At 52.1% G+C, this 23,031-nt stretch overlaps 1 protein-coding gene across 1 annotated transcript in view; it reads right to left on the reverse strand.

Moving 5' to 3' along the window:
* Positions 1 to 1,979: 1,979 nt before the first annotated feature.
* LOC137415233 (E3 ubiquitin-protein ligase TRIM7-like) overlaps positions 1,980 to 23,031 on the reverse strand; it is a 404,481-nt gene continuing 383,429 nt past the window's right edge. The window contains exon 8 of the mRNA XM_078770203.1: positions 1,980 to 2,643. Coding sequence (XP_078626329.1) covers positions 2,117 to 2,643 — 527 coding nt within the window. The 3' untranslated portion in view covers positions 1,980 to 2,116. The remainder of the gene's footprint in view (positions 2,644 to 23,031) is intronic.

A 23,031-nucleotide genomic window follows, 5' to 3' on the forward strand; every position in this document is an offset into this window, starting at 1 on the left:
ACGCTTGCTCCGTTTGCTCCCAGGTCACAGTAAGACCCTTAATGACCAGTGCAAAAATACGTATTTACAGAAATCATTTAGAGAAAAAAAAAACACGAATAAATTGCTACAGTCGTTTAACACGTTTCATCCTTGTATTTCCTATGGACAATCGCCAGTCCCACACACCAAATCCTCCTTCTTCAGAATTCATATTTCATAATGGACAGATCCCCAAGAGGTCATGCTCACCTTGACCCTTGACGACGTCCACTCGAAATTCCAGCGGTGCCTCCAGATTGTTGGAGAATTTGTAGCTGAGAGACTCACAGGACTCCAATGACCGGACACAGGTTTACAAAAGGTCTGGTTTATTAACTGGTTATTCACTTCATTCCATTTACCAAATAATACCGCATAATATAATGGATCAGGTTAACTCTTTTCGCATGGTCCTTCTCGTTCGGCTGATGTTCCTCTGCCACTCCCGTTGGTCAGAGCTTCTGGTAGCAGCTTCTGTCGACTCCACGTTTGCTCTCGTTTATATGGACAAACTGGACTTAATCCCCTCTCCGCTAATGCCCCGAGGTCATGCATGTACCAAGTCCTGGTATCAGCTCGCTCCCCTCCTGTTGTGAGTTCCGTTTACCAAACGATAGGGGGGTGCTTCAGCCAGGGGCTGTGACCAGGTGGACAAGAGATTATCATGTTCGGGCGCATTCCTGACTCATTTACAAACTCGTCTTTCACAGAGTTTGCATGTAAAATGTATCTGCTTTGTTACCAGGTTAATTAATAAGTTACCAGTGCCAATTAATAAGTTACACTGAGTTACACTTCCACAGAGGATAGAGTGAGAGCAAGGGAAGGAGAGAGTGTGAGAGCAAAGGAGAGAGTGTGAGAGAGAGGGATAGAGTGAGAGCGAGGGAAGGAGAGAGTGTGAGAGCAAGGAAGAGAGTGTGAGAGAGAGGGATAGAGTGAGAGCGAGGGAAGGAGAGAGTGTGAGAGTGAGGGATAGAGAATGAGAGCGAAGGAATGAGAGAGTGTGAGAGCAAGGGAGAGTGTGAGAGCGAGGGAAGGAGAGAGTGTGAGAGCATGGGAGAGAGTGTGAGGGTAGGAGAGAGTGTGAGAGTGAGGGATAGAGAGTGAGAGCCAAGGAAGGAGAGAGTGTGAGAGCATGGGAGAGAGTGTGAGAGTAGGAGAGAGTGAGAGCGTGGGAGAGAGTGTGAGAGCAAGGGAGAGAGTGTGAGAGTGAGAGTGAGAGCAAGGGAGAGATTGTGAGAGTGAGAGCAAGGGAGAGAGTGTGAGAGCAAGGGAAAGTGTGAGAGAGAGGGATAGAGTTTGAGAGCGAGGGAAGAAGAAAATGTGAGAGCAAGGGAGAGATTGTGAGAGTAAGGGAGAGAGTGTGAGAGTGAGAGCGAGGGAAGAAGAGAATGTGATAACGAGGGAGAGAGTGTGAAAGTGAGAGCGAGCGAGAGAGAGTGAGAGCGAGGGAGAGAGTGTGAGAGCGAGGGAAGGAGAGAATGTGATAACGAGGGAGAGAGTCTGAGAGCAAGGGAGAGAGTGTGAGAGTGAGAGTGAGGAGGAGAGTTTGAGTGCGACAAGAGGGAAAGGGCCGGTCCATGGGGACCGATCAGCACTTGATGAATCCGGGCAGCAGGAAGAAAGGGGAAGATTTGACCCGCGACTTCCGTTGGGGGGTACAACCATCACGTGTCGGTAGAAGTTGTGGTTATATGGTGGTGTCGTGTATAAATATATAAATAATTAATAGTTGTGTGTTGGTGGTGGAGACGGTAGTCTGACAGGATGAGGATGGAGTCTGATGTGATTCTTGGGGGTTTTTCACTCAAACAATTCAGAAAACCAGGTCCCATGACTTTTTCTCTCATCCCAAAATCATTAGACATACGTCATGCCCAGATATTGTTGTAAATATGTGAGGAATGTGAAGGAAATAAATGCATTTTCATCAAACACTAAATTAGAAAAACAATAAATGTATTTAATTTTATAAACTTTATTAACAAATCAACAATCAGATTGTGAATACATTGTTATAATCACAAAGTAAATAATCAGAAGGGAATGAATGAACACAACGGAATGAATGAACAAAACGGAATGAACGAAATCATTAAAAGGAGCAAAACCGCACGGAGTCACCATCACCACAAACCTCAATCGCGGGTTTAACGGGGACCAGGAAGTTCCCCCTGAACACGTGCAGAACCCGCGAGTCCCCGAAACACGTAAACTCTCCCTCCGCACAATCCAACAAGAACCCAAACCGTTCGGGATCCCCCGGCACGGACAGGATGGTATCTTGATTGTTGTGGCATGTGTAGTATTTGTTTTCATATTTCCGTAAACACCAAGACTCGGGATTCCTTCCCAACCAGCACTCTTTCCCACACCCTTTTCTCCGCATGGAGTTTAAACAGATTCCGATTCTCCACCAACTACTCGACCTCACATCGACCTCCCAGTAATGACGACCCGAGGAGAAACAATCAGAGGAAAGAACTTGTACACAATGATCAAACCGATCAGGATGTTCCGGGTACGGATTGTCGGTCTCGGTTCGAGTCGCTGTTCTGAGATCCCGGGAGATCTTGATCCAAGGATTTGCAGAGTTTGGGTCCAGACTCGGGGTCCGTCCATCTGTAGACACAACACGGGGTCACAGACTTCGTCAGACAAACGGACAGAAACACAAACACATTAATCTCTTTTATAACATTTGAAATATTAAATACATTTTTAATTCACCTTCTTTACGAAACACAATTCACCTTTCTTTACCTGGTTAGGAATCCCCGAACATCCTCCTGTTCCCATATAACAAAACCCTCCCCCGAACATCCAGTGATTTAATTTTCGCCTTCGTGCGATTTTCTTTTAAAATAAAAATAATGACGTTTCATGGAAATTGTAACATCTTGTGAATGGGTTATGGGGTAACATAAACCTGGTGTTACCTTAACGGTCAAGGTGGCGGGTTTAACATCTTCAGGTCCTGAGACTGAGCACCTGTCGTACCGTTAAAATAACACCTGGGCCCGGTTTCTGGAAGGATATCACATATTTATCCACTGGAGAGCTTCGAGCAACCGGGTCCAGGTGGGCTGACCCAACCTGTCATCCCTCCGAGGTGGACCAGGTGAGTACCAGCTTACTGGGAGTAATAAACCATTCGACTATCCTGCGTCGGAGTGGTGACCTGGCCAGAACTGCACTCCTCAGCCAATGAAATGGCGTGAAAGGATTTTTATTGTTACCTCCAACCAACGAAGGTGGACCGAGGTTATGTTTTCTCCCCTGTCTGTTTGTGTGCAGGATATCTCGGAAAGGTATGGACGGATTCGGACGAGATTCGGTGTACCGGTGGGGGAGGTGACAAGAAATAATTGATTCGATTTTGGTGAAGATCCGGATCCGGATACGAGAATTATTTTCGGGATTCTTCTTCATTGATTGGTGGTGGTTCAGATGCAGCCTGTGGCTGTTTGGCTGCATCATTTTCTGGGGACAGGACGTGCACTGATGCAATGCCCCCATTACCAGTCGGCAGGTACTCATTTTGCCCACCTTAAAAGGATGACAGGCTGTGTCAGCCCACCTGGTGTTCAACATCATGGCAGGGGCTCAAACTCAGGACCCGAATATTAAAAGCCAGCCACCTTAACCGTGAAGCCAACACCAACCTCACCATTGAATGATCGGGCGAACAATGATATACAGCACGATGTCTCAAAAAGTTATGGACAGATTCAGACGAAACTTGGTGGATAAGTTGGGTGTGTGACAAGGAAGAGGTGATTCGGTTTTGGTGAAGGTTAGAATCCTGATTCGATCAGTGGGATAAAAATGGAATGAATCACTCTGGTATGCCCTCTACCAGGTGTATGCCCTCTACCAGGTGTATGCATTCTACCAGGGGTATGCACTCTACCAGGGGTATGCACTCTACCAGGTGTATGCACCCTACCAGGTGTATGCATTCTACCAGGTGTATGCACTCTACCAGGTGTATGCCCTCTACCAGGTGTATGCATTCTACCAGGGGTATGCACTCTACCAGGGGTATGCACTCTACAAGCTGTATGCACCTTACCAGGTGTATGCATTCTACCAGGTGTATGCACTCTACCAGGGGTATGCACACTACCAGGGGTATGCACTCTACCAGGGGTATGCACTCTGCCGGTGGTATGCCCTCCACCAGAGGTATGCCCACTACCGAGTGCCCTTGTAGTTATTACTGTTAATAGTGGCACTGCGTCTGCGGCACAGCCACACTTCCAGAAAATGATGCAACCAGCAGCCGATGGCTGGATACGAAACAACAACAGAAGTAACATCTTGTGAATGAGTTGAGGTTATCCACTCATTTCATCCGGAGCTCACCGTGAAGTTACTGAAATCTCTTGTTTGATCTCACCATAAGGGGATACTTCTTCACCTGAAGTTATTGCAGTCGCGGGATTTGGGAAGTGGGGGGCGGGCGGGGGGTGTGTGGGATGGGGTGGAGGTGTGGATGGACGTGAGAGTTAAGTTTTCCTTTTTCCAGAAACACAGCCGGTTGTCTTATTTGTCTTATTTGTATTAAAGTTGTGGAGGTGAAATATTCCATCCTTTTTTGTGCCTCCACCGACCAAGTCACTGGAACCATTTTGTTATCGGGTTGTCCGTCCGTCTGTCCGTCCGTCATCGGATTTCAATATCGCGATAACTGAAGAACGACAGAAAGGATCTTAGTCAAACTTTGTAAAGGTGTGTGTAATGAGGTAAAGATGAAAAGATTAGATTTTGGGGTCAAGAGGTCAAAAGTCAGATGTCATGTCAGGTAAAAATGTGATATCTTGTGAACAACTGAAGGTATTTGAATTAAACTTGGTAATAATGTGGGTGGAGGCATATCGGTCTGCGTTGTGACGTCAAAGAGTGTCGTTCTTTTTATAATACATCGTGGAAGCTCGTGGAAGCGTGAGTGTGATTAACGAATGAGGACGTGACAGGACGCACAAGGAACAGTAGAGAGAGGGGGGAAAACACCAATGGTCTAGTTGAAGGCCAATATAGAGGGAGACTTGGATATAAACAGTGGGTATGGGGAGGAATGTGAGGCAGGAGCGGATGCTTAGGATGGACAAGGTGATCCAAGGTGTGGACAAGATGGATACAGAAGGAAACTCCAAGGAGGTGAAGATGGAAATTTGGAAGGAGGAGGAACTGGGGTGGATAACGAGGACAGGAAAGATCATGGTTTTGGATTGGGGACGATCCGTTTTGGATTGAGATGGTGGTGAACAGGTGTCTTGAATACCTGGAGGGAAGAATGACATTGAAGAGAGTGTGGAAGTTGGTTTCACAGGTGGGAAAACGAGGAACGAATGAATCGAAACAAGAAATGAACGAATGCTTAGAAAACACGAAGGATGAAAAACTCTTTCTTTTTGGAAAGAATGAAATGATCTTGTTTGCATCACAAATTTTCGTTCGATAACTTGGCACAGAGTCGTTGTTGAGAGACTTCCGGTTTGCATCACCACATTCTACTCCATCAGCACTTTGAAATCAGTGGATTTGCTCGATCACCTTTCGTCAGCCATGTTTTCAAGCGGTCAAGGTCAAACTTATCTAAAATGGTCAATTTACATCCGATTGACGTGAAATTTGAATAAGATTTGCAGATTTGGTCGCTGAATTAGTTTTGTAGCGGTTACCGCTGGATGTACATAATCGCCTTGCACCGGCCAGAACACGGCCAGACGCGCCTCTCCCGGGCATGCCCGGACTCACTGTTCCCGGGCACGCCCGAACCTCCCGGGCACGCCCGGTCTCGTCTTTCCCGGGCATGCCCGCTATCGCCTTTCCAGGGCTCGCCCAGAGCGTCCGGGCATGCCCGCTATCGCCTTTCCAGGGCTCGCCCAGAGCGTCCGGGCATGCCCGCTATCGCCTTTCCAGGGCTCGCCCAGAGCGTCCGGGCATGCCCGCTATCGCCTTTCCAGGGCTCGCCCAGAGCGCCCGGGCACGCCCAGCCTCGACTTGCCAGGCCGCAGCCAAACACGCCCGGGCAGGCCCAGACTTGCCTTTCCAAGGCTCGCCCTTGATACCCGGGCATGCCCGGTGTAGCTTTTGCCGGGCAAACTTCCCGACATAAATGTGTATATATATTGTTGCCTGAAAAACGGGCTTGTCAGAATACCTGAGCTGTTTTGTTTCAATAAAGCAACTCGGACGAATTCCGTCTTTGGTCGCGTCAATTCTTTCGACTCGCGTTGGAGCGCAGTTCCTTCATTGGTGACCTACCGACATGGATACGGCAGTGACGCTTAAACTGCCTACCTTCTGGGAGGCTCACGCGGCTGTTTGGTTCGCCCAGGCGGACTCCCAGTTCGCCCTGCGAGGCATCACCGCGGACGACACCCGCTTCCACCATGTTGTGGCGGCGCTCGGTTCCACCACCGCGGCCCGCGCCTTGAGCCTCCTCCAGCACCCGCCGGCTGCTGACAAATACGACGCGCTGAAGACGCTCCTCCTCGGCGCTTTCGCCCTCTCACCGGCAGCACGCGCACGGCGCCTGCTTGACCTGCCCGAGCTCGGCGACACGCGCCCGTCCGAGCGCATGGACTATATGCTCTCGTTGCTCGGCGAGCACTCTCCGGCATTCCTGTTCCGGGAGCTGTTCCTCCGTCAGCTGCCTAACCCGGTACGCCTCGCCCTGGCTGGCACGTTGATCACGGATTCCCGCGCCCTCGCCAGGGAAGCCGATAAGATCTCCTCGGCGGGCCAGCACATCGGCGCGGTTACCTGGAGCCCGCCGCCATCCGAGGCGACGCCCACGATGCCCGAGCACCCTGCGCGGTTGGAGGCCGAACTGCCGGTGCAACTGGCGGCCGCCACGCCGCACCGCCCGCTTCCGACACGACGGCCGGGGCCTCCACCTGACCGGGCGTGGTGTTATTACCACGACAGGTTCGGACACAAGGCTCGGACGTGCCGGCCCCCGTGCACTTTCGGCAGGTCGGAAACGGCCAGGCCGGCGTTCATTCCCAGCCATGAGCACCGGCCACTCGGGCAACTTGCTGTTTATTCGGGACAAAGCGTCTGGACGGCGTTTCCTGTGCGACACCAGCGCCCAACTGAGCGTCATACCTGCCTCCGAGCAGGACAGGCTGGACGCAGTTTGCGGCCCCTCTTTGGTCGCTGCTAATGGCTCGGCCATACGCACTTTCGGCCCACGTGTCGTCACCCTCTGCTTCGGCAGCCAGCGCTTTCAATGGACTTTTGTTACCGCCAGCGTCCCCATGGCTTTGCTGGGCGCCGACTTCCTCTGCGTGCACGGGCTGCTGGTCGACGTCAAACGACGTCGCCTTGTCCACGCCGAGACCTCCAGCTCCCTGGCGTGCACAATGAGCAGCTCCGCGCCGACCGAACTGGCGTGCGCCCTCCCGGCAACGAACGAGTTCGCTCGCCTGCTCGTGGAATTCCCGGCCCTCACGCGGCCGACGTTTTCGGCCGTCGCGGTACGGCACGGGATCGAGCACCACATACCCACTACGGGCCCGCCGGTCTACGCCAGGGCCCGCCGCCTCGACCCAGCCAAGCTCGCCGTGGCAAAGGCCGAATTTGACGCGTTGGAGCACCTCGGCATCGTGCGGCGCTCCGATAGCGCGTGGGCCTCGCCACTGCACATCGTGCCAAAGCCGGGGGGTGGATGGCGCCCGTGTGGCGACTACCGCCGTCTCAATGACGCTACCACCCCCAACAGGTACCCGATCCCGCATATTCAGGACTTTTCCGCCCGTTTGGCGGGACGGGTCATCTTTTCGAAAATTGACCTGATACGGGGCTACCACCAGGTACCTGTCCGGGCGGCCGACGTCCCGAAGACGGCCGTCATCACGCCGTTCGGCCTGTTCGAATTTTTGCGGATGCCGTTTGGCCTCAAGAACGCGGCCCAGGCGTTCCAGCGCTTGATGGACGGCGTGCTGCGCGACCTGCCGTTTCTTTTCGTCTATCTGGATGACATCCTCGTCGCCAGCATGTCCCGCGCCGAGCACCTCCTCCACCTCCGAACACTGTTCGGTCGCCTCAGCGAGCACGGCTTAATTGTCAACCCGGTCAAATGCCACTTCGGCGCGACGACCGTTGACTTTTTGGGCCACCGCATCACCAAGACCGGGGCCGTGCCGCTGCCGACCAAGGTCGAGGCCATCACCACGTTCCCGCGTCCCCGTTCCATCAAGGCCCTCCAAGAGTTCCTCGGCATGGTGAATTTTTATCACCGATTCGTGCCCCGCGCTGCTCAGCTCATGCGGCCCCTTTACGAGGCCCTCCGGGGCAAGCCGGCCAAGCATGACATTGTTTGGTCCGCGGCCATGGACGCGGCCTTCGCCAGTGCCAAACGGGCCCTCGCCGACGCAACACTGCTGGCTCACCCGGTGCTCAACGCGCCCATCGCCCTCACTACGGACGCCTCCAACTACGCGGTGGGCGCCGTCCATGAGCAATGGGTGGACGGGGTTTGGCAGCCACTCGCTTTTTTCAGCCGGCAACTCCGGCCGAACGAGTTAAACTACAGCACGTTCGACCGCGAGCTGCTCGGGCTATTCCTGGCCGTTCGCCATTTCCGACACCTCCTGGAGGGCCGCCCGTTCACGGCTTTCGTCGACCACAAGCCGTTGGTCTACGCAATGGCTAAGGTCACGGAGCCGTGGTCGGCCCGCCAGCAGCGCCACCTCTCCGCCGTGTCGGAGTTCACCACGGACATCCAGCACGTCGCCGGCAAAGACAACGCCATGGCCGACTGCCTTTCGCGGGCCAGCGCGAATGCGGTCCACCTCGGCGTGGACTTCACGCTCATGGCGGCCGACCAGACCACCGACGCCTCGGTGCAGGCACTCCGCGTGGCGGACACGGGCCTCCGCCTGGCCGACATCCCCTTCGCGGGCACCGTCCTGCTCTGCGACGTCTCCCAGGGCCAGCCTCGCCCCATCGTGCCCGTTTCCTGGCAGCGCCGCATCTTCGCCTCCATCCACGGCCTTTCTCACCCGGGCCGGAAAGCTTCTCAGAAGCTGGTGTCGGCGCGTTTCGTCTGGCACGGCCTTCGACGAAACATCCGTGACTGGGCCAACGCCTGCACGGCCTGCCAGCGAGCCAAGGTCCACCGCCACACCCAGGCCCCGCTGGCACCTTTCGCCGTGCCTGAACGGCGTTTCGACCACGTCCACGTGGACCTGGTGGGTCCCCTGCCCCCCTCGCGGGGGTTCACCCACCTGCTCACCATGGTGGACAGGACCACCAGGTGGCCGGAGGCCGTGCCCCTCACCTCCACCACCGCCGCCGACGTGGCGCAGGCGTTCATCGCCACCTGGGTCGCGCGCTTCGGCGCACCAGCGGACATCTCGTCCGACCGCGGCCCACAGTTCACGTCTGAGCTTTGGGGCGCGTTCGCCCGTTCGTTGGCGGTCACGCTGCACCGCACCACGGCCTACCACCCCCAAGCCAATGGGTTGTGCAAGCGGTTTCACCGCTCCATGAAGGCCGCACTCATGGCCAGCCTTCAGGATGACGGTTGGGCCGACCGGCTGCCGTGGGTCCTTTTGGGCCTTCGCACGGCCCCCAAGGAAGACCTCCAGGCGTCCGCCGCCGAGCTCGTCTACGGCCAGCCACTCCGCGTCCCGGGCGAATTCGTGCCTGACGCTACCAGTCCCTGGTCCGCCGCTCGCCAGCGCTCGGACCTCCAGGAGGCCGCCCGACGATTTGCCCCCGTGCCGACGTCCCGCCACGGTGGCCCTCAGTCCTACGTCCCCCAGGTGCTTCGCACAGCGGAGTACGTCTTTGTGCGTCATGACACGCACCGGGGGCCACTCCGGCCGCCGTACGACGGGCCCTTCCGGGTCCTGTGACGGGGCGACAAGTCTTTCATCGTCGACTTCGGCGGCCGGCCGGACCGGATTTCTGTGGACCGCCTCAAACCGGCGCACATGGACGTCGACCGACCACCACGGTTGGCCCTTCCTCCACGGCGAGGCCGCCCCCCATCCACAGTTCCCCCCGCTCGACCACCCACCACCACGTCAGACCCCTCCCCACGACCCTCCAGGGGTCGCTTCGGCCGGGTCATCCGGACCCCCCTTAAATTGACCCTGCCAGTGCAGGTCCATTCTGGAGGGGCGTGTGTAGCGGTTACCGCTGGATGTACATAATCGCCTTGCACCGGCCAGAACACGGCCAGACGCGCCTCTCCCGGGCACGCCCGAACCTCCCGGGCACGCCCGGTCTCGTCTTTCCCGGGCATGCCCGCTCTCGCCTTTCCAGGGCTCGCCCAGAGCGTCCGGGCATGCCCGCTATCGCCTTTCCAGGGCTCGCCCAGAGCGTCCGGGCATGCCCGCTATCACCTTTCCAGGGCTCGCCCAGAGCGTCCGGGCATGCCCGCTATCGCCTTTCCAGGGCTCGCCCAGAGCGTCCGGGCATGCCCGCTATCGCCTTTCCAGTGCTCGCCCAGAGCGCCCGGGCACGCCCAGCCTCGACTTGCCAGGCCGCAGCCAAACACGCCCGGGCAGGTCCAGACTCGCCTTTCCAAGGCTCGCCCTTGATACCCGGGCATGCCCGGTGTAGCTTTTGCCGGGCAAACTTCCCGACATAAATGTGTATATATATTGTTGCCTGAAAAACGGGCTTGTCAGAATACCTGAGCTGTTTTGTTTCAATAAAGCAACTCGCACGAATTCCGTCTTTGGTCGCGTCAATTCTTTCGACTCGCGTTGGAGCGCAGTTCCTTCAGTTTAACAAAATCAAAACGGCGAAAACATCAAAACAGATAAACCTGGAATGGCACTCGCTGGAGCTGGAGTACACACACCTGAGTTTACGTTTTGTGTCCCACTGATAGGCCCGATCTGCATTCGGACCTGAACCAAAATGTCATCGGCTTGTTCTTGTCACCTACACAATCCGTCCACCGAGTTTTGTCTGAATCCGCCCATAACTTTTTGAGATATTGTGCTATATATCGTTTTTGTCCCGATCTCTCAATGGTGAAGAATCACTTAAAATTGTCGTATCTGGATCTTGATTTGAATCTTCACGAAAATCAAATCAATTCGTCCTTGTAAAACACAGATTCTGTCCACCAAATTGTCCGTATTCACCCATGACCTTTTGAGGTATCCAGGGCCGCCTTCAGAGCAATGTCCCACCTGGGCAAAGAAATCCGCCGGGGCCCCTTCCCGCCCACTGTGAGAATCATTTCGGCAAATCTTGGTTGTTAATGCATTATAATTGACAACGAACCTGATTACATAAGCATGGAAGATGCTCACTGTTCACAATTCACAAGAGTGACAAGACAAATATTTGGCGCTGTGAAATGCTGATGGCGTTTGCTGGAATAAATTTGAGAGAAGTGCGTGACGTCATGCAAGATTCAACTAGAGTCCCTGTATAAAGAGAGTTGCGCCATGCGCTGACCCGAGATTTCTGGTCACGTGATTTCGTGGCGCCATTTTGTGTCTAACTTCACCATGCGTGAACGTCAGCTTGGTACGGGAATGTTGTTTATTGCCAAACAAAATGACTGGTTGTTCTGCTTTTGGTTGTTCAAACCAATCTGGGAAATATAAGATGTATAGATTTCCAAGTGATAAAGTCAGAAGACAAATTTGGGAAGCGAAAGTCAGACGAAAGAGCTGGAAAGCGATCGACTCCTCGAGACTCTGCCAGGTAGGCCCACGCCGCTTGATGATCGATGTTCAAAAGCAATTCTATCTGCTCGGTTTTTTTTTGGTTGTCTGTCCGTTGAAAACCCTTTTAAAGGGAAGTGATTTGTGTTTGTTTATACTCTTCAAGGAGCTGACCAAAAATGCATTTCCGTGGGAAGAACCCTGCTCAATTTTTTTCGGGTAGTCCTATCGGACCGCATATTGTCATTGATTGATGAAATGTCCCGGTACAGTGACATTGCCTGGTCTGCGGTTGGGTATTCTGCGGGCAATGTCACTGTACTTTTTCAGAGGGAATTAATTTTGATTTTATAGGGGTGGGAAACCCATGGTCCGTTTTGTTTTCAGTTGTCTGTCCGTCCATTCAAAACATATTCCGAGGCAAGTTATTTTTTTGGTTTAAAATCTTTAGCCTAATCGGCAATCATAAAAGCAATTTTAGGGGGGGACCTGCTCAATTTTTTTGCGGGTTGTGCAGCCATCCATACGTCCAAAATTTGACGAGTTATTGTTTGCTTTGTACAATGCTCATGCGTCTTGTGGCATATTTGCTCAAATATTTCCCACCCCGGGATTTATGGCCAAATTGTAGTGATGGAAGATTTTGCACATTGGACAATCCCTATATATTTAACCTGGTGACAGCTATCGTTCCCAAAACATACAATATTTCTAGGTGATTAATGCAGTAAAACAGGTGTATTTGTGTACCCACATTTAAAACTGGCTCAACTTTCAAAAGCTGTTATCGCTGTTTGATATCAATATACATGTGGTCGATAGAGCTAGCGATTTGTCTGGCCATCTTCCGGAAGATTGTCCATGTGATTTTCTGTTGTGGAAGTACTAGTACATGACAGCTCATTAAAATTAAACTGTGTTGTGTTAGAATAAAAATTCTTATAATGTTAGTTCTTATAGTTATAGTTATAGTATAGTTATAGTTATAGTCTTTTAGTTAGTTACTTATAATGTTAGCTCTTATATGCAGTGTTGGCTTGTAATATGCATTGCCATACCACTTTTAATATCACCACACAGCTCTTTTTCACGGCAATAGCTGAGTTTTTGACAAAACAAATATCACCTGTATGTAATAATAAGACTAAATATGTGTAGTAAAAAATTTTTTTAGCAGGTTTAGAATATATCACCCCATATCGCGAATGTCCATGTATATCTAATCCGACACACTTAGACACAAAATGGCGTCCAAATTTGAGTTGACACAACTCTATATACAGGGACTATAGATTCAACAAATGGCAATCGGGATGCGCAGTGAAACTTGTTTCGTTGATGTGCGCAGAGGGTGGGGGAGGGGGGTTTAAACGTTCGTTATTATTGTTGGCAAATAATACTAATATAATTATTGTTATTAATATTATTAGATTAATTAATATATGCTTTGTTACAATGTTATCATTATTTTTGTTATTTATTTTTTAATCATAATGCCATGCTGTGGAAGGACATGTTAAACTTCTCTATACACCTTAACATGACGCGTGTTTAAAGCATGGGAATTCTTCCGGATTATTTGTAGATAATTAGACACTTCAACTCAACTTCAACAAGAAGTGCGTGACGTCATTCAACAAATGGCAATCGGGATGCGCAGTGAAACTTGTTTTGTATTTTACACAGTGAATAAATGAGTGGAAATCTTAATGAAATAAGGTTAATGCATGTTATACCATTTGCATAAAAAATGAAATGTAATCTGCTGCAGTCTTATTTCGTAACTTAATCCCAGGCCTTTTCAACGAGAGGTCGAGTAATTATCCACTCTGCCAAGAGATCTCTCGTGAACAATATGGCAGCATGGTGCCCCTAGAATCGTGGGGCCCCTGGGCAACTGCCCATTGTGCCCATGCGTTAAGACGGCCTTGGAGATATCCTGCTTACAGATAGACAAACGATCAGACAGACAGCCCAACGGGTGAAAGCTTAACCTCCGTTCACCTTTGGAGGTGGAGATAACAATCAATTTAGCTGTTTTTAAATGTTAACGGTTTCCATGACATGAATTTCACCCCATTACAATCAAATGGGATTTTTGTGATTTTATTATTCCCATATCTCAAAATAGTACAGACATCTCTCTCTACCATATAAACCACATTGTCAGTTTGTGGGTTTTTCCAGATGTCTGTCCCCCTTCACAAGGGTAGGTTTTAAAGGCCAATCTTTTAAAACGAATGTATTCACTATGGTCTATTTTTGAGGACAAAACAATCATGAAAAACATTTTCCATGAAATAGTAATTGTCTCTTCTATTGGAGGTGTAGGTGGTGGCATGCAAAACAAGCCTCAAGGGCAGTGTACAGCAGCGTAAAAAAAAAAAAAAAAAAGGGGCAGGGAGGTGAAATTTGCTGCACCTGACGTGCAATGTGTGCAGAGTAAAACGAGTTTTCATTTACATCCGTAAGATGTCTAATAAATAAAAAAACATATGAGTACACCTGACACTAGGCCGAGGCTTCAGACTTTGGCACGCTCACGAGGCTGCACCATTGAATAAATTGTTCCTACCCATCATTTTTGAGGAGCTTTTTACTCGTGTATATATCAGAGAGTACGCTGGTACTTTCTATGTCGGGATGGCGTGGAAAAATATGTCGGTCCCATCTGCGACGTGCAAAACTAAAGTTGGAGTATCTTCTTTAAAAAGTCGCTTCGGGTACATATGAGCACCTACCTGGTCTGTTCAGCTGATTGTCGAGGTAGGGATCACTTTTCAGTTCTGCAGACCATGGCCAAAGCAAAAAAAAACAGATCGGTCAAATTCATCTTGAATTCCTGGAATTCATCTTGTCGTTATCACCTGATGTTGGCCTCACGGTTTGGGCGGCGGGCTTGGGATCCAAAGGTCCTGCTGTGGAGCTATGCTTGCACAATAAAGCCGGACAAAATGGATGACACCAGGAACGAAGTTTCACTGAGCTATTTATTTTAGCTCAACTCGAAAGAACTCAAAAGGACTGAATAGCCCGTTAACACGGGCGGCAATTTATATCAAAGTTCACCACACAAAAGCCACGCCTCTGAGGCAGGGCGTGGTATGCAAATAAGTCAGCCACGCCTCTCAACGGGGCGTGGTATGCAAATCAAGAGTCCGCCCGGGCAAGGCAAGTCCGGAAATGTCTGGGTGAGTCCGGGCACGTAACCGCCCGCCGGTTACGTCATCGGCCGGTGCAAGCTGATTGTGTCATGCTTCCGGTAAGCGCAACATGCCCCCCCCCCCCCAGAATTAACTTGCACCGGGAGAGTCAGTTTGAGGGGGGTCTTGATGACCCGGCCCAAAACGACCCCTGGCGATTCGTGTGGGGGTGGTAGGTGGCGTGACGGTGGATGGTCGGGCGGGGGGCTTGGTTGACGGGGGACGGCCCCGTCGTGGAGGAAGGGCCAACCTTGGAGGTTGGTCGAGGTCCAAATGGGCTGGCTTGAGGCGGGCCATGGAGATGCGGTCCGGTTTGCCGCCGATGTCAATGATGAACGACTTGTCATCCCTCTTCAGGACCCGGAAAAGTCCATTGTACGGTGGCCGGAACGGTCCCCGGTGTGCGTCGTTCCGGATAAAAACGTACTCCGCAGTGCGAAGTGCTGGGGGGACGTGGGGTTGGGGGCAGCCGTGGTGGGACGTGGGCACGGGGGCAAATCTCCTGGCGGCCTCCTGGAGGACCGAGCGTTGGCGAGCCGCGGACCAGGGGCCGGTGGCGTCAGGGATGAACTCGCCCGGCACGCGCAGTGGCTGGCCGTAGACCAGCTCGGCGGTGGAAGCCTGGAGGTCCTCGTTAGGGGCCGTTCGGAGGCCCAATAGGACCCACTGGAGCCTGTCGGCCCAACCGTCGTCCTGGAGGCTGGCCCTAATAGCAGCCTTCATTGAGCGGTGGAACCGCTCGCACAAGCCGTTGGCTTGGGGGTGGTAGGCCGTGGTGCGGTGTAGCTTGACCCCTAAGGCCTGGGCGACCGCGCCCCAATGCTCGGAGGAGAATTGCGGGCCTCTGTCAGAGGATTTTGTCCGAGGGGGCACCGAAACGGGCAATCCAGGTGCCAATGAAGGCCTGCGCCACGTTGGCGGATGTTGTTGATGCCAGCGGGATGGCCTCCAGCCACCTGGTGGTCCTGTCCACCATCGTGAGGTGGGTGAAGCCCCGCGAGGAGGGAAGGGGTCCCACCAGGTCCACATTGACGTGGTCGAAGCACTGCGCGGGCACGTCGAATGCTGCCAACGGGGCCTGGGTGTGCCGGTGGACCTTCGCGCGCTGGCAGGCGACACAGGCATTGGCCCAGTCGCAGACGTCCTTACGGAGCCCGTGCCAGATGAACTTTGCTGCCACGAGCTTCTGCGACGCTTTCCGGCCAGGGTGGGAAAGGCCGTGGAGGGCGTCAAAAATGTGCCGCTGCCATCCGGTGCGCACGATGGGGCGAGGTTGGCCCAGGGAAATGTGGCACAGTAGAACTGTGCATGTGTCCTCGAAGGGGATGTCGGCCAACCGCAGGCCTGTGTCCGCTGTCTGGAGGGCTTGCACCGTGGGGTCGGCGGTCTGGTCAGCCACCATGTGGGCGAAGTCCACACCGAGGTGGACAGCGTTCGCGCCAGACCGGGAGAGGCAATCGGCCACAGCGTTGTCCTTGCCTGCGACGTGCCGGATGTCCGTCGTAAATTCGGACACGGCGGAGAGGTGGCGCTGCTGGCAGGCCGACAACTGCTCTGCAACCTTGGCCATGTCGGAGACCAGGGGTTTGTGGTCCACAAACGCCGTGAACGGGCGGCCCTCTAAAAGATGGCGGAAGTGGCGAACGGCCAGGTAAAGGCCGAGGAGCTCGTGGTCGAAAGCGCTATACTTGCGCTCGGTAGGCCGTAGCTGCCGGCTGAAGAAGGCCAGCGGTTGCCAAGCCCCGTTCACTCACTGTTCATGCACGGCGCCCACCGCGTAGTCGGAAGCGTCCGTGGTGAGGGCGATGGGTGTGTCGAGCGCCGGGTGCGCCAGCATGGTCGCGTCGGCGAGGGCCAGCTTAGCGCCCGTGAACGCCTCGTCCATCTCTTTGGTCCAGGCGACGTCGTGCTTGCCCGGCTTGCCCCGGAGGGCTTCGTACAGGGGGCGCATGAGTTGGGCGGCGCGAGGCACGAACCGGTGGTAGAAATTTACCATCCCCAAAAATTCCTGTAGGGCTTTGATGGAGCGGGGCCGCAGGAAACTTGTGACTGCCTCTACCTTGGTAGGCAGCGGGACAGCCCCGCGCTTCCTGATGCGGTGCCCCAGGAAGTCGACGGCCATTACGCCAAACTGGCATTTCGCCGGGTTGATGATGAGGCCATGCTGGCTGAGGCGCTCAAAAAGCGTGCGCAGGTGGATGAGGTGCTCCGCCCGGGAAGTGCTGGCGACGAGAATGTCATCCAAGTAGACAAAAAGGAAGGTGAGGTCGCACAGCTCGCTGTGCATCAGCCGCTGGAAGGCCTGGGCCGCGTTCTTAAGGCCGAACGGCATGCGAAGGAACTCGAAGAGGCCAAAAGGTGTAATTACCGCCATCTTCCGCACGTCGGCCAGCCGAACGGGTGCCTGGTGGTAGCCCCGAATGAGGTCGACCTTGGAAAAGATCACCCGCCCCGCCAAACGGGTGGAACGATCCTGTATGTGTGGTATCGGGTACCGGTCGGGGGTGGTGGCATCGTTGAGGCGGCGGTAATCGTCGCATGGTCGCCATCCACCACCCGGTTTGGGCACGATGTGCAGGGGTGAGGCCCACACGCTATTCGAGCGCTGCACAATGCCCAATCGCTCCAGCGCGTCGAAATCCGCCTTCGCCACTGTGAGTTTGGTCGGGTCGAGGCGACGAGCCCTGGCGTAGACCGGTGGACCTGTGGTCGGGATGTGGTGTTCGACGCCGTGTTTGACGGTGATGGCCGAAAACGTCGGCTGCGTGAGAGCGGGAAACTCGGCGAACAGGCGGGTGAAATTGTCCGCGGCCGGGACTGTGCAGGCTAGCTTGGTTGGTGCTGATCCGCTCAATGAGCAAGCGAGCGAGCTGAAGGTCTCCGCATTGATGAGCCGACGCCGTTTGACGTCCACCAAAAGCCCATGCGCGCACAGAAAATCTGCACCCAGCAAGGCCATGGGCACGTTTGCCGTGATGAAGGCCCACCTGAAGCGCTGGCCCCCGAAGCAGAATGCGACGCTGCGCGAACTGAAGGTGTGGATGGAGCAGCCGTTTGCGGCAACCAAGGTGGGGCCGCAAAGCGCGGCCTGTTTGTCCTGCACCGAGGCAGGTATCACGCTCAGTTGAGCGCCGGTGTCACACAAAAAACGCCGCCCGGACGCTGTGTCCGTAATAAACAGAAGGCTGCCTGAATGGCTGACGCTCATGGCAGGCAGCGAGTGCCGGCCTGGTCGTTTCCCAACCTGCCGAAAGTGCACGGTGAGCGGCACGTTCTGGTCTTCTGCCCGAAACTGGCATGGTAGTAGCACATGGTCCGCTCTGGTGGAGGCTCCGGCGGTCGCGTCGGGTTCGGTCGACGGGGCGTCGTGGCGGCCGCTGCCGCCAGTGGCACTAACTCGGCCGGTGGTGGCACCGGTCGTGGCCCGGGCATTGCCTCGGTCGGCCCAGGGTTCCAGGCGGCCACTCCGACATGTCGCCTGGCCGAGAAAAATTTATCGGCCTCCTTGGCCAGGGCGCGAGGGTCCGTGTTGGGCGAATTAGCCAAAGCTAATCGTACCTGCCCGGGTAGCTGCCGGCGGATCAGCTCGCGGAAGAGGGAAATCCGGGCTGTGGTCACCGAGTAGAGCAAGCATGTGGTCCATGCGTTTGGATGGACGGGCCTCACCCAGCTGCGGGAGGTCGAGCAGTTGTCGCGCGCGTTCGGTCTCCATGAGTCCAAACGCACCGAGGAGTAGGCCTTTGAGCGCGCCATATTTGTCGGCGTTCGGTGGGTTCTGTAGGAAGCTCAGGACCCGGGCAGCAGTGGAGGCGTTGAGCGCGGAGACCACATGGTGGTAGCATGTCGTGTCCTCCGTAATGTTCCGCAGGGCGAATTGAGAATCCGCTTGGGCGAACCAGACGGCCGCGTGCGATTCCCAAAAGCCAGGGAGCTTCAAAGCTACAGATGACTCCATCGCCATGTTCTTGAAAAGGGGTCACCAATTGTGGAGCTATGCTCGCACAATAAAGCCGGACAAAATGGACGACACCAGGAACGAAGTTTCACTGAGCTATTTATTTTAGCTCAACTCGAAAGAACTCAAAAGCACTGAATAGCCCGTTAACACGGGCGGCAATTTATATCAAAAGTTCACGACACAAAAGCCACGCCACTCAGGCGGGGCGTGGTATGCAAATAAGTCAGCTACGCCTCTCAACGGGGCGTGGTATGCAAATCGAGAGTCCGCCTGGGCAAGGCAAGTCCGGACACGTCCGGGCGAGTCCGGGCACATAACCGCCCGCCGGTTACGTCATCGGCCGGTGCAAGGTGATTGTGTCATGCTTCCGGTCACCGCTACACTGCATTTGAATCCCGTTGAATTAACGCCTGGTGGAGTTGATTCAGCCTGTCATCCTTCTGAGGTTGGCAAAAATGAGTACCAGATAACTGGTTGGAGAGACGCATTGCATCAGCGGCAGCCGCACCCACCGAAAAATGATGCAACCAGCAGCCGGGTGGCTGCACCCGAACCACTCGCGTCTTGTTGTTCATCATGGGCCTAATCTTCTTCAGACGACATATTTCCGAGGTGCCGATATCAATGGCAATGATTCGTTCGGCGACCATCCGACTGAGTTTTACTTCCTGTGACATCCTTTGGTATTATAATTCTAATAGTTTGAAAGGATTCCACGAAAACTACGTAAAACTACATTTATTTACAAAATAATAGGACCGGGGTAGGCGTGGCTCTGACGGTCGTTCAGCTTGATGGAGGCGGGGCCACTAGACACATTTGCCTCATTGTCGGCGTTGTGCGTGATAATGTGGAATCAAATGATATCACCACAAATATAATGCCTCAGAAATGCCTTGTTTTTCAGTGTTACATTGATGAAAATAATATAATAGCTGCACACCGGCACCGCACACGGCACACGTGATCACGAACCTTCCAGTCACGCGTCAAGTCAAAAGCGAACCACGTGATCAATAACCATCTCGAGTCACGGTTTCTCGGCGGCAGATTCGCTACGTCGGCGCATCACTGATGCTGTCTCATTGAACAGGCTGAACAAGGGATCAACTCGAACTCTGAATTGAATAAATATTTGAATTGACATTTCGTGTTCCTTTCATCTTTGTTTTGGCATACTGCATTGACTGGACTGGTCAATGGTCAACTAATTGATATTTAAATATAAAGATCCGAGTTTCCCGACTCGATCAAACCTGAATCTTGCTGTGCACGTGCTCAGATAAAAAAGCGTGTCACGTGTACAGTGTGTTTGACTAACGTCTTTCTGATGATTTAAGTGACTATTTTTGTCTGGTGACAATCCACTCAAGTATTACTGAGGTCTTCTGATTTCGCAGAACCAGGATTTGGATACTACAGATAAATACTTATATCTTGTCTTGATAAAGTTCTTCAATGAGGTTAATTTTACAAAACTATTATCAGAGTGTGTGCTGGCACTTTCGACTCTACGTAATAACGTCGGGATGACGCGGATAAAAAATTGTTGGCCCCACCCACTGATACAAAACGAAAGTTGGAGTATGTTTTCGTACTCTCATAGTAGTTTGTTGAGGATACTTGCAGTTCGAGTGTATAATAAGTTTTGTTGACACTTCAAGTAAACAAAACAGTAAAAACCACGAGAGTGTCTTTCACGTCCAGCCATTCATAAATTCCTCTCGAAAGGCTCCGGCCCTCCCCTCTGTTCTCACCCTATTGGTTCGAGGGAAACCACAACAGTTATTTTGGGCATTTCTAAGTGCAGTTCATTGTGTGGCCTGAGGCTGGATTAAGACATTACTCTTTGAGAAACGAGCAATAAGACAGAGCTGCAAGATACAGTCAGGCTTACGTAAAACAATATAGGAACACATGTACAGTGTTTGACATTGCTGATTAAGATACACTGCCAGTCTAAAGTTTTAGAACACCTCAATTTTTCCAGTTTTTATTGAAATTTACACCGTTTTATGTCTCAATGTACTCTCAAATTAAGCATAGAACAAATAAACAATTGGAGACAAAAAAGGAAATCATAGAATCATTTTGTTTCACAAAATTTAATTTAAATTTTTGACTCAGCAAAGTAGCCACCTTTTGCAGATATAACCGCCGAACACACTCGTGGCAACCTTTCTCCAATGGAAATCAAATATTGTTTGGGAAGTTTTTCCCAACACTGTTGCAGAAGTTCCCACAAATGTGTTGCACTTGTAGGTTGCTTTGCTTTCACCCTTCTGTCCAATTCATCCCAAACCAGGTTGATGGGGTTTGTCTGAAGACTGTGCTGGACATTCCATGATTTGAGGCCTACCCTCTTGTTCTTTTCCTCGAAAGTAGTTTTGACATAGCCTGGAGGTGTGTTTTGGGTCATTATCTTGCTGTGGGATGAACCCCTGACCAAACTCGGCGTATACCAGAGGGTATTGCATGGCGCTGCAAAATGCTGTGGTGGCCCTTTTGGTTCAGGGTGCCAGTCACTCTGTGCAAGTCGCTGACTCTGGATCGAGCAAAAGAAGCCCAGACCATCATGCTTCCTCCTCCATGTTTGACAGTTGGTGTGACACACTGAGGAACCATCCTTTCACCCACTCGATGGCGTACAAAAACCCTGTGTGATGAACCAAAGATTTAAAGTTTTGATTTATCGGTCCATAAGACCTTCTTCCAGTCTTCAGTAGTCCACTGGCGGTGCCTCATGGCCCAGGCAAGCCTCTTTTTCTTATTTTGCCATCTTAGCAATGGCTTTCTTACTGCCACTTGACCTGTCAAACCTGCAGCTCGAAGTCTTCTCTTCACAGTTGAAACTGAGACTTGCTTACTTCGACCAGTGTTAAGCTGTGCTTGAAGCTGTTGTCCTGTGAGCCACCTATCACACAAGTTGTTGACTCTCAGAAACTTGTCTTCTGATTCTGTTGTGGCTTTGGGTCTGCCAGACCTCTTCCTGGCAGAGTTTCCTCCAGTTTCCAATATACTACTCCCTGCAGTGCAATATTGTCCAAATAATGCTTCGGAGGGTGTAATAACAGTCTGTTTCAACACTGCTTTTATACAGACAGGGGGTTTGTAATCAAGTAATCAGCAGAGGTTGGGACACCTGTAGGAATTGTTTGCATAAACTTTCAAGGCTTAATTTACTTACATTGCTGCGAGCAGCTGTAAGTTGTTAACCCATTATTTTGAAGAAGGCCTTTTTTTACAATATAACTGTGCAATTTACATTATTTTCCCGTTTTTGCTAACCTAAACTTTTTTAAACCTCGAGCAGTTTACGGTTTACCTTTGTACCATTTCAGGTTATTCACTGGATATTAAACTGCGTAAATTTCAATAAAAACTGGAAAAATTGAGGTGTTCTAAAACGTTTGACCGATACTGTATCTTGACACTTTTGCTCCAAGATTGGGCACCAAACCATTGTGTTATTCCACATTGTAAAAAAATAACAGAAACAAGCGAATTAAAAAAGCCCACAGAATCTTGTTTTTCACAGTCTGAGAGTCCTTTAGGTGCTTTTATGCAAACTCCAAGCGGGCTTTCATGTGTCTTTCACTGAGGAGAGGCTTCCGTCTGGCCACTCTGCCATAAAGCAGTGATGGTTGTCCTTCTGGAAGTTTCTCCCATCTCCACACAGGATCTCTGAAGCTCAGCCAAAGTGATCATCGGGTTCTTGGTCACCTCTCTCACCAAGGCCATTCTCCCCCAATTGCTCTGTTTGGCCAGGCGCCGGCCAGCTCTAGGAAGAGTCCTGGTTGTTCCAATTTTTTTTTTTTTTTTTTTTTTTTTTTTTGTATACGGAATCGAGGCTCGTGAAAGAGCTAACATTTACTTCACAAACAAATCATACAGACAAACAAAATATATAAAAAGAGGGAGCGGAAGACAAGATGGGGAGAGAAGGGGAAGCACACAAACACAACATTTGAGAGCAGGGAGATGTGTGGAAGGGAGAGGGCTTGGGGGGAGGAGGCGTGGGAAGGTGGTGTGTTGGGGGGAGGGAGAAGTATAAAACACAAGGACACCAAGGTCTTCCAGGACAGAAGTTGGTATTTCAAAAAAGTGGATTTGGGGAGAAATTAGTGGGGGTAGAAAAGATCAAGGTTTTGGATGGGGGAAGATAAGAGATGGTGGTGAACAGCTGTTTTAAAGACCT

Source organism: Myxine glutinosa, chromosome 1 (assembly GCF_964187855.1).
Source record: "Myxine glutinosa chromosome 1, kmMyxGlut1.1, whole genome shotgun sequence".
Classification (NCBI taxonomy): domain Eukaryota; kingdom Metazoa; phylum Chordata; class Myxini; order Myxiniformes; family Myxinidae; genus Myxine; species Myxine glutinosa.